The following is a 12,054-nucleotide window of genomic DNA, read 5'->3' as shown; positions in this document are numbered from 1 at the left end:
GTATATCTATCTCCTTCCTTGCTTAATGGAAAAATTTTTACTGTATGTTCCCATAGCCTATGTTTGTCCTTCACAGTATTTATATTCATTTTTGGAGATATGTAACAAATTACCAAAAATATAGCGGCTAAAGTAGCATCTGTTTAGTATTTCAGTTTTCATGAGTCAGAAATCCAGGTATGGCTTAGCTGGGTCCTCTGTTCATGTTGTCGCAAAGTTACAGTTGAGATGTCAGCCAGGGCCAGTTTTAATGAGGCCCAATTAGATTAGGGTCCTCTTCTAAACGTATGTAGTTGTCGGTAGAATGTATTTCCTCACAGCCTCAGAACTTGTGGGAAGCTTTAAGGCCAGCAGGAGAATTGCTCACCTCAAGACCCTCTTTTTATGGACTCACAGATTAATCAGGAGAAATCCACTCAGAATAATCTCCCTTTTGATTAATACGAATTTGTTTCATTAGGGGACTAAATTACATCCTCAAAACTTATTATCTCTGCCATATTTCATTAGTTAAAAGCAAGTTATAGGCTCCGCCTACACTCAAAGGGGGAGCTTACATAAGGTGTGACTACCAGAATACTAAGGGGTGTGAATCAGAGGAACTGTTTTAACATTCTGCCTGCAATGGTGGATTTCAATTTACCTTTATTTTTCTCTTTATGAAGTATTGAATAGGTATAATATCTACATATTTTTATGTAGGGTATTTTAAAAAATACTGCAGATGCCCTGGCCAGTTTGGCTCAGCGGTTTGAGCATTGGCCTGCAGTCCAGAGAGACCCAAGTTCGGTTCCCACTAAGGACATGTACCTCGGTTGCAGTTTGTCCCCGGCCCTGGTTGGGTCGTGCGGGTGGCAGCCACTCGATGTGTCCCTTTCACTTCGATGTTTCTTTCTCTCTTTCTCTCTTTCCCTCCCACTCCATCTGAACAACAACAACAAAAAGTACAGCAGACAACCCAGTTTAGGAAACAGGACATTATCATTGTCATTAAAATTTATTTGTGTACTGCACCATCTTGCTGCTGTATTTATTTTGCCTTAAATATATATTTCTTTTTTTCCAGGCTGCCAGTACACCACTGAATCCTTTAAGTTTTCAGTGTGAATTTGTAAAACTCAGGATTGACCTTCTGCAAGCCTTCTCTCAACTCATCTGCACTTGTAACAGCCTAAAGACAAGCCCCCCACCTGCAATCGCCACAACAATTGCCATGACCTTAGGGAATGACCTTCAGAGGTGTGGTCGCATCTCTAATCAGGCATGTCTCAACTTCATTTTCAGTGCAGTTTTTGTTTACATTTTAGAGGTTTTTGAGGTTAGTTTCGAGATGGAAAAATCCTGAAATTTACAAAGTAGTGGTTTGTCTCATAGACATTTAACATTAAATGCTTATTAACTCATCTGTCTTGCCAAAAATAGGCTGATATTTTATTAGAACGACAGTGGTTGATGATGTGTCACTTAATGTTGCATATTTATATAAAGAGAAAGGACATACATTTTAAAGAAGCTTTGGGATGTTAATAACTATATTAATTATGTTAGTGGAACTTGAAGCTAAAATGCAGTATTTTTTGTTTCTTTACATCAGATATAAATTACCATAATCTTGTACACGTTTGTATCTTTATTTGCCCTCTGTTAATTTTATTTAACAAAGTTTATAAAAATTAATGAAAATGGCCCTGGCCAGTTTGGCTCAGCAGTTAGAGCGTTGGCCCATGGACCAGAGAGTCCCAGGTTTGGTTCCCACTAAGGGCACGTACCTCAGTTGCGGTTTGTCCCCTGCCACAGTTGGGGTCATGCGGGTGGCAATCACTCGATGTGTCTCTCTCACATTGATGTTTCTCTCTCTTTTTCTTCCTTCCTCTCTCCCTCCCACTCAATCTGAAGATAAATGCAAAAAATGTCCTCGGGTGAGGATAGAAAAAAAAATGAATGAAAATGAAAAAAGAGAGGTTTTTTTTTAATTGTTTGTTTTGGTGTTTGTTTTTATACAATAATGATAGTATGTTTATCATAATTAATATTTTTTCTTCTTTATAGATGAAACAGTCCATGGAAGAATTTCGAAGCCTTGCTTCCCGATACGGGGATCTTTATCAGGCATCTTTTGATGCTGACTCGGCAACTTTGAGGAATGTAGAGCTGTATCCTAAACTTGTCCCAATATGTCTTATTCTTTTGAAGTATGCTTTTAAACATAAATACTTCAGATATGCTTGACTGAATATATAGTTAAGCCTATACATTTATTTTAATTAATAATTTCTCCTTTGAAATCTAGTCTAAGCAGTATAATTTTACTTTTTAACTTAAACCAGGCTTTATAAAAAGGTGTTGACTCAGTGGTGGTCTTTCTCCACCTCTAGGAAGAACATCCAAAACCAGGTCCCACCAGTGTTGCACACTTTGTGTACACTTGAGCCACAAGGGACAACCCAAAATGTTTCTCCACCAGGGAGCCATTTTCTGCGTTGTCTCACCTTTTTTTTTTATAGCTAACAACCATAGTTCCCATCACCTTTATTAATGATCTGTTCAACAGTTTCAGTCAGCATTTTTGTTCCCTAAGCCCCCTTTAAAGGTCTCCATATTTTCTCCCCTCTCCCCCCATATATTCTTATTAGCAGCCTCAAGTCCTTCCTGAGAAGAAGGAAGAGATAAATTGCTTTTTAAGTTGTAGGACCTATAAATCAGTACTTCTTGGCATTTGGTATACTGATTGAAAACCTAATGAACACTATGGACCTACTCCCCTAAAAAATGCATATAATGCACATACTCCTCAAAATTTGCATATAGTTTCAGGCTGATTAACAGACTCCTTGAGCTCTCCATCTTAGGATCTACTCTGCAGACCATTGTTGTTAGCTTTTATCAGTGAAACCCCTATATCTAACACAAGTTAAAAACAACAAACATTGAATCAGAGGCTGTTGCTTGGTTCCCCTTTCCCACACTAGGCAGCCTCTGAAGTACCCTTCCTGATACGCAATTTGAGAATCACTATTCCAGACACCATATAGTCCTTAAAAGGAAAAAATAGAGCTCCAGACTATTTGAGTCAATAACGTATAGTTACCTTCACTAAAAATACAGTCGTCACCTTGACTTATTTAATATTCAGGTAATATAAAGTCTATCATAGATTGATTTATTTTTCGGTATAACCTTAACATTAATCCAGACAGCAGCAGAGCTGTTTACTGATATCTCATGCAATAGAAGCTCTGATTTTGGATCCAGAATCTGCAAGGTATTTCTAATAATAGTTTACATTAAAGAATGCTTTCAAATATGTTATCTTACCTAATCATCACTACAGTGTTTTGGAAGAGGTATGAAAACGACAACAACAAGAGGAAGAACTTCTCCAGCATTTGTCTAAGGCTATGCTAGTGATGAAACCTGGATTTTTAGACTCTTGGATAGTTACCTCCTGACTCCTATTTTCTCAATGTTGACTTTCCAGATTAACAGGGAAGAAATTCATTGAATTTGAACATTTTCTTCTTACATATTATAACTAAACTTTGGTATGAAAAACTGAGTTAATAGTATAATTAAATTTGAACTTGACATTTTTTTTCTTTTGGTTTCCCAAACAAAGAAGTATTACTGTTTTTGCTTTGTTAAAAATTCTTGGACTCTCTCTATGGAGCACACTGTACCTTTTTCCCCACCGTCTTCTCTCCCCAGGAACCACCCCCAGCATGCCCAGACCTCTCTTTCTCCTTTTGTCTCTCTCCTCTTTCTCCCCCACCCACTCCCATCTCCCCCACCCTCCCCTAAGCAACAAGGGCCCTTCTTTTGCTGTAACTTGTTTTCTGAGTTCATTTCTTCTACCTCTGTGACTTTCTAAGTAAACTTTCTCTTATAATTTGAGTCTTGGCTCTGAATTCTTCTCCTACCTGACCTCAAGTACGGCGGTTGCTGAACCAAGGTCCCATTGGACTCCACCCGTCTAATACCTGCTGATGTTATTCTGCCACTAACAGTTTGGTCTGCCCCAGCCCCCCGGGCTGCAGCCCCGTCCCAGTATAAATAAAACAAAAAACAAACATAAAAATTTCTTCTCCCCTCACCCACTAACGAATTATTCAAAATATTTTAATAAAAGAATGACCCATTGGTTTTTCCCATTATAGTATTTTATTTTAGAATATGCATTTTCAGCTGTCTATAATTTTCAATATAGTAAGGCCTGTGATTCCAAGATCAACTTCCTCAAAGAGAATATAAGCAACAGTGCATTTTAAATTTTTCCCCTAAAGTGTTGAATCACAATTTCTTTTCAGGGCAATACCAAGTTCCTTGCCTTCTGTTTAAATGACTACCTACTCTTAGACTACTCTACTTGGCAATTTTTTTTCTATTCATCTGATCCATTTTAATATTTTCATGACATGCTAATTTTTCTATTTATCCTTCTCTCTGTGTTTATTTTCCCTAGTTCATGGTGTTTGACTTGCTGTTTTATTTATTTATTTCAAACAAACTTCTTTAAAAATTTAAAAGGTTTTATTTTGTATTCTTCATCTGAGGATATTTTTCCATTTATCATCAGATAGAGTGGGAGAGAGAGAGAGGCAGAGAGAAACATTGATGTGAGAGAGACACATTGATTGGTTGCCTTCCATAGGACCCAACCAGGGCCGAGGAGGGACCACAACCGAGGTGCCCTTGACTGGAATCAAACCCGAGACTCATTGGCCCATGGGCTGATGCTCTAACCACTGAGCCAAACTGGCCAGGGCTAAAGATGTTCTTAAACTTCCATGTTTTTCAGGGTTTTTGCCAATTAATACTTTAGGCTCACACACTTCTCATTGTGCAGTGCTCATTTAACTGCTTAGAACACAAATGTGTACTATTGGTTGACATAACAGAAATTAGTGTTCTTCTTGGTTAACTTTTTATCAGAGAGATGGACACATTGTCAGCAGGGATGGGGTGAAGGAAGTTGTCTAGCCAGTTCGCATATGCTGCTCTCTCACCCTTTCCTCTTCCTATCACATTTCTTCACTCTTCTTCATCCCCTTTCGTCCTCAAACCCGTTCCCCTAACCTTTGTCCTTCAGAACAATGAAAAATTGGAAAAGAGCCCTGCCGGTGTGGCTCAGTGGTTGAGTGTCAACCAAGAGGTCACTGGTTCGATTCCCAGTCAAGGCACATGCCCAGGTTGTGGGCCAAATCCCTGGTGGGGGGCATGCAGGAGGCAGCTAGTTGATGTTCTCTCTCATCAATGTTTCTATCTATCTCTCCCTCTCCCTTCCTTTCACTTTAAAATCAATAAAGAAAAAAATTTTAAAAAAAAAAGAAAGAAAGAAAAATTGGAAAAGAAAGCTTATACCTTGGGGGAGAGTTCTTTGAATTTTATTTGTAGTAGTGTATAAACTGCAAGGAGTAGATTCCTTCTAAAACTTCTGTTCTTGATAGTATATATTTTGTGCCTTCTGTGTAAAGAAGGACCTACTGCTAAAAAGAACCTCAAGAGAGTGAGCCATGACATTGATATTTCATTGTAGTGTTTATAGAAATCTGTGTATCTCTTTTATAGCCTACAAGGTTTTTGGGGGGAAGAGATCTTGTTTATTCAACTGTATATCTCTCTGGCAGCTGACATAGTACCTAAGCTGGTGTATCACTAAATGTAAGATAGGATGGGGGAGATGTTTATAATCGTGAGTGTTGTTATCTACCTCATACTAACTTTTCAGGATTATCAGGAAAAAATATTTTGAGATGCTTATTCATTACATTTTTCCATTTTAGCTTCTTATTCAGTCTGTTATGATTCCTTTGCACTTCACCTTTGTTTCTCCTGCCTAGAAAATAAGAGAATTACTACAGATACAGGTTTAAATACTGTTATACTACTTAACAACCAAAGTGATTAATACATATAATTTGAAGTCAGGTCTGAGTTCAAATTCCAGCTTGTCACTTACTGGTTATGTGAGACTGAAGGCTAATTACTTAACCTCTTCAAGCCTCAGTTTCCTCATCCATAAAATGGAAATAATAGTGCACATTCATTACTTTAAAGATTAAATGAGAATGTGTGGAAAGTGCCTGATGCTGCTGTTGTAGTTAATTAATCGTAGTGATTTTCACTTCAGTTTCCAGGAATGTGGATCTGCAGGAGCAGCCCGTGCTGATAGTGAATATGAGAGGAGGATGATGTCTGTGTATAATCATGTCTTGGAGGAGGTGGAATCACTCAGTCGGAAATATACCCCTGTTTCTTATATGGCAAGTGGCATTTGTTTTATTGAGTTTTTATTATGTGCAAGTGGACCTTTACCCACCTCTGGCACTTACTGTATGACTTCAGCAAACTAACTTCTCTGTGCCTGTTTTGTAGCAGGATTAATATAGTACACACCTCACAGCATTGTTGTGAGGATGAAATGAGATGATCCATAAAAGCACCCAGCACTGCTATAGCTGCTACATAGTCACATTAACATGTCAAATCTGCTCTACCTAAATGCACATAAAACTTTTTTCTTTATTTTTTAACACGTTAACTGAAGTTGTAGTTGTTCTACACCCTGGCTATACATTAGAATCATTTTGGAAGCTTTTTAAAAAATACATCAGTATTCAGGCCCCACCCCAGACCAGTTAACTCTGTATCTGTGCAGCTGAGGCCCAGGCATTAGTGTTTGTAAAAGATCCCAGGTGATTTTGTCGTGCCACCAGTGTTGAGAACCACTGGCCAATTGAAACAGAAAGAACTGGGCTTGTTAAACTGACTGGCACTAAGTCAGTTCCTGCGAGGTGATGCCATTGATACTTTTTAGTGTACTTGTCCGCCTGCGTCTACTGAATCGCGTCAGCCTTTGGCCTTGTTGAGCACTCGCTCTTTATTCAGTCTTATCCCCTGACTCCCCAGGCACAGGACAGATGGACACTCTCACCCAGATTTTCTCCTCCGTGTCTGGCCAGTCTCCAGTGTCTAGGCCAGCTCAGGCTCATGTAACAATACTGTAGACTTAGTGGCTTAAACAACAGACATTTATTTCTCACAGTTTTGGAAGCTGGGGAGTCCAGGATCATTTTTTTAATTAGTTAACCACCAGCCAGTTCGGTTCCTGGTGAGGGCCCTTTTGCTGGCTTGCAGCCTACCTCTTACTGTGTTCTCACATGTTCTATAACACTCTGGTCTCTCTCTTTTTATAAGGACACTAATTCCATGATTGGGGGCTCATTCCTCATGACCTCATCTATACCTAGTCACCTTCCAGAGGCCCCATCTCCAAACACCAACGCATAGGGAGTTAGCTTGGAGAAGACACACAAGTCAGTCCATAACACCCTGTCTCTGACCTTGACTCCTTGGAGGGTTTTCGCCCCGTCCACACAGTAGATGCTGATGTTCCCCGTAGCTCTTCTGGTTCCTGCTCTTCTCATTCTGTGCTCTTGCCATTTATTAAGTATTTTAGAAGAAATTGGCAGAATGTGTGGTTAAAGAGTTAGATTTTAAGGACAGATATTTTCCTTATATATATCTTTCCACGTAAGGTCATCAAGATATATTTGCTGAATTGAACTGACACTGGTTTGACACTGACATTGGTTGCTAAGGGAGATTGTAAAGATTATCTTTGAAGTAAACACACACATCTGTATGAGGCATTGATTAGATTATTTTCAAATTCCCTCTAAGCTGTACCCTAAGAAATGAAGTAGATGCCAAATAGTAACTTGAGGTTAATGGAGTTGAATCCATTGAATATAATGGAAAGAAGGGGAAGTTTCTGCTCAGTAGGAGACACAGTACAGAGAGAAGAACCCTAGGTTCAAATTCCTCCTTTGCCACCCAGCAGGTCTGTGATTTTAGACAAATTATTAAAATCCTTTTTTGTGATATAGAAAAAATATCTACCTCATAGAGTTATTGTGAAGCTTAAATGAAAAGCGTGTATTGTCTAGCACAGTGCCCAGCATGACACACAGGAGTGGTTAATAAATGTTAATTCTTTCTCTCTCCATGTTGTATTTTATAGCTTTGATATCATCTGAGCTCCAAATTCAGTTCTACAAGTATATATTGGTCCTAGGAATAGAAAAAATGACAAAGACACTGGATCTTCTTCGAGTTGTCTGAGTCTGATAAGAAGGGGAGATTTTGTAAACAGACACAGTACAGTGTTTGTGCAGAAATAGAGCCCTGCACAGGGCAGCGGTAGAGCGCAAAAGAGAAAGTCATTCTTGTCAAAGGATGGGCAAAATTAGGTCAGGGTATAAGTCAGAAGATGTCTTTGCATATGACTTTTCCAGACAGATAAGGAAGGTAAGAGAGTTTCAGGCAGAGAATAATATGTTCAAAAGCAGAGGCATGAAATAGCATGGCATCTTCTGGGAACAGTTTGTTATTGCTGCAGCAGATGTACAGGCAGGGGACTAGAGGGGAGGGCAGAGGCCAGATGACAAAAGGCTTTCTCCTGTCGGTACTGGGGTGTTTTTTTGTTTTGTTTTAATTCTCACCGGAGGACATTTTTTCCCATTTACTGTTCAGACAGAGTGGGAGGGTGAGAGAGAAGGAGAGGGGGAGAGAGGGGGAGAGAGAGGGAGAGAGAGAGGAAGAGAGAGAGAGAGAGAAACATCGACGTGAAAGGGACACATCGAGTGGCTGCCACCCGCACGACCAACCAGGGCCAGGGACAAACTGCAACCGAGGTACATGCCCTTATCGGGAACCGAACCCAGATCTCTCTGGATCGCAGGCCAACACTCTAATTGCTGAGCGTAACCGGCCAGGGCACTGGGGTGTTTTTTAGGAATTTTTAATGGGTAGGGGAGAGAAGTGGTTAAGATTGTACATTATTGTTATGTAGGCACAGAACAAGTAATGGTTTGGAAGGCATGGAGTTAAAGGAAAGAAGAGTGGTTACAAGGCTTCTCTCTGAACCCAAGGTAAGGGCCTAGTTAATGTAATGGCTACAGGAATGAGAACAGATGCATAAGAAAGATACTTAGGGGCAGTATTTTCAAGGCTTGTTTGTTGTTGTTAGATGTGAGAGGATGGAGACGTGACCTTCAGGTTTCCAGGTTACCAAGTGATCCTTCACTGAGAAAGAGAATATAGAGGGATGGTGTAAGAAGGTGAAGGTTTCATTTTTAAACACTTTGCTGTCTTATAGGCAGTTGGTAATAGGTCTAGTGTCGGAAGGAGATGAGCTGGAATGCATGTAAGGTCATTATGAACACAGAGGTTCTGAAAGTAACGGGAGTAGAGAAAATTGCCTGTTAGGAACATACGGACTAAGAAGAGAAAATGGTTATGGAGAGTATCAACATTTAAGGAAGAGAATCTTAGGGAAAAGATGGAGAGGGGAAGAGTCAGAAAAAGTGAGGGCAGGGACCATAAGTGGAATTCCTTGGAAGAAGAGCCTTACCAGGTGCCACAGTATTGTAAAAAAATACAAAGGATGACAGGTATTGGATGTGGCAATGGAGATAGTGTTGGTGATGCACTAGTCTTCCTACTGGTTTAGGAACCATGATATGTGATTTCACAGCTCCAGACTGTTACTTTATAATAGTAAATTGCTACTGTCCGGCCGGTATGGCTCAGTGGTTGAGCATCGACCCATGCACCAAGAGGTCGCCGGTTCGATTCCCAGTCAGGACACATGCCCAGGTTGTGGGCCCAGTCCCTAGTGGGGGGCATACAGGAGGCAGCCAGTCAATGTTCTCTGTCATCAATGTTCCTCTCTCTCTCTCCCTCTCCCTTCCTCTCTCTCTAAAAATCAATAAAGGAAAAAAAATTTTTTTTAAATAGTAAATTGCTAGTAATACACCTGATGGCCTCAGATAGTCCTACTTTCCCAGGAGGGAATTGCAAAATCTGCATCCATTCTTTCCAAGGGAGAATGGTGCCTTTGTGCCTGCGGACAGCCTAAGGCCACTTGGGGTCCTCTACGTCTGTTCTTTAAAGACATTTCTCTCTTTAAACACTCCTGTGGCATCGAAGGTTCCACCACAAGTAGGATGCCTCTGCAAATGCTTCCCAGATTCCTTGTTGCAGGAAGATGAATGGTGATGTTTTAGCAGTTAAACCTGGAAAAATAGACCCCGAGTCTTTAAATCTGTGTTGTGATTCTCTTAAGTAATAGACCTGGCATTTGTATTGCTACTAGTCTGTTGGGCACAAAATAGTCAATAGCTTGAAACCAGTGAGGAGTAGTTTCTTTTAAAAAATGTTTACAGCATAGGCAACTAGGTGATGGTTTACTTGAAAGTGGGAGCTTAGAAGGACAGACAGTATATATTATAACGGAGTGGTTTTCAACCTGTGGTGCATTGGGGCGGGGGGGGGGCACTGAGAGGGGAGTAGACTGAGGAGGGGATGGTAGACCGAGTAAGAATGGTTCTGGGTGCCCCAAAGTTTAAGTGTTCTAATAGAGCTGTAACTTTTCCCCCCTGTTATTTACAAAACATTGGTGAAGTAGAACAAATATCAATGATCTAAGGAAGGATTAGGCAACCTAGGTTCTAATTCCAGCTTATATCCATTACCTATCTAGGTGACCCATGTCATCATCAAAATTGAGATGATCTTTAAAATAGCTTTGATGCTTACCTCCATACCCATCAAGTCTTATACATTAAATATATACAGCTGTCAGTAGAGTGGTTTTTAAATAAATACATAAATAATCTTGGAACTCTTAAATTCTGGTTATATGATCCTTTTCACTAAGACTCAAAGGATTTACTATAGTGTTACTATTACTCTGCAGTAAATGCTGGGATTTTCAAAACCCAGTTAAGTTTGTGAAATAGATGTTTGAGATGAGGTACTTTATTAAAGTTTCATAATTCCATAGAGTTGGGCTATATTATATAGTCTTTTTTTAATCATATTTTTACATACTCATCTATACCTTTTATTTTTTTAATCATTTTATTAGTTTCAGGCGTACACCCCCGTCATTCTTAATCCAAATTTCAGTATGTTTTCACCATTGCTCCCTCCCTGGGGCCTCCTGGCTGTAGGGTGGGGGAAGCCGCCTAGTGGGGATGGGTCGACAGGAGGAGGGGACTCAAAGCCGAAGGTCCACATGGGATTTGGTATCAACCCTCGGATGTTAGTATATGGCTCCGACTTCTTTACCGTGTACTCTTTATCATACTTTGCCAGACGTTATCAAACTGGTAGTTACTCTGTATTTTAGTGTCTTAATATGTCTACTAGCTCTAAGCTCTATAGCAATGCAAAGTTTGCTTATTGCTTGGCCTTGAGCAATGTGGATTTTCTCCCTTCTGTCACTTACTTTTTATTGAATGTAATACTTCAAAATAAAGTAAAAATCTGTAACTGTACTCCTTAACATGAATGGTTTGGCAAATGTTCACAGTTCCTGGGTGTTAGGACTGTTTTCTGATTGGTGGTATTATTGTTGTTTTTACTGTTATTACTGTATTATTATTATTATTATTATTATTATTTCTGTAATAATCTGTGTGAGCATTTGTAGTTTTTAAACTTCTTCCTGAATGTACCATTTGTTGATAATATTTGGAAATTTATTTTTGTTTGATTCAGTTTCTTTTCTCCCCCCAGCATACAGCATGCCTGTGCAATGCCATCATTGCTTTGCTGAAAGTTCCTCTTTCATTTCAGAGATATTTTTTCCAGAAACTACAGTCTACCAGCATTAAGGTAATACAGGAAGAATGTTTAGGTTAATATAGATTACAAACCCAGTTATCGTCTACGGATTCAGTGGGACATAGCTCTGCTTCAGGACCTTACCTGTGATTTTGATGAAACTTATGCTCTTTAGTTGTAAGCCCTTCCTACCTGTGAGTACCAGATGCAGTGAGTCAGGTGTTTGGGTACCTGGAGCTCTGTATGCTGGCTCCCTACTCCAAGAATAAGTTGAGTGGTTTTTATCATAGTAGCCTACAAAGATACTGAGCTGAGTCTACCTCTAGTCAGCCTATTCATACCCAGCTGGTGATGTTTTACCAGTCCTCCTTCCAAAGCACTTTTATCTTTGAATAACAAGCTTTGAGGAGCTGGCCAATGAAT

The 12,054-nt window shown here is 39.7% G+C and overlaps 1 protein-coding gene across 4 annotated transcripts in view; it reads left to right on the top strand.

Annotated features, from left to right (window-relative positions):
* INTS7 (integrator complex subunit 7) overlaps positions 1-12,054 on the top strand; it is a 78,107-nt gene that overhangs the window by 53,696 nt on the left and 12,357 nt on the right. For all 4 annotated transcript variants that reach the window (XM_036272843.1, XM_036272844.1, XM_036272841.1 and 1 more), the window contains 5 exons: positions 1,067-1,261; positions 2,050-2,153; positions 3,194-3,262; positions 6,128-6,260; positions 11,584-11,682. In XM_036272843.1, the coding sequence (XP_036128736.1) occupies positions 1,067-1,261; positions 2,050-2,153; positions 3,194-3,262; positions 6,128-6,260; positions 11,584-11,682 (600 nt within the window). The remainder of the gene's footprint in view (positions 1-1,066; positions 1,262-2,049; positions 2,154-3,193; positions 3,263-6,127; positions 6,261-11,583; positions 11,683-12,054) is intronic.

Source organism: Molossus molossus, unplaced genomic scaffold (assembly GCF_014108415.1).
Source record: "Molossus molossus isolate mMolMol1 unplaced genomic scaffold, mMolMol1.p scaffold_m16_p_20, whole genome shotgun sequence".
Lineage (NCBI taxonomy): Eukaryota > Metazoa > Chordata > Mammalia > Chiroptera > Molossidae > Molossus > Molossus molossus.
Note: the sequence above shows the minus strand (reverse complement) of the source record. Positions and strands in the feature narration are given on the sequence as shown.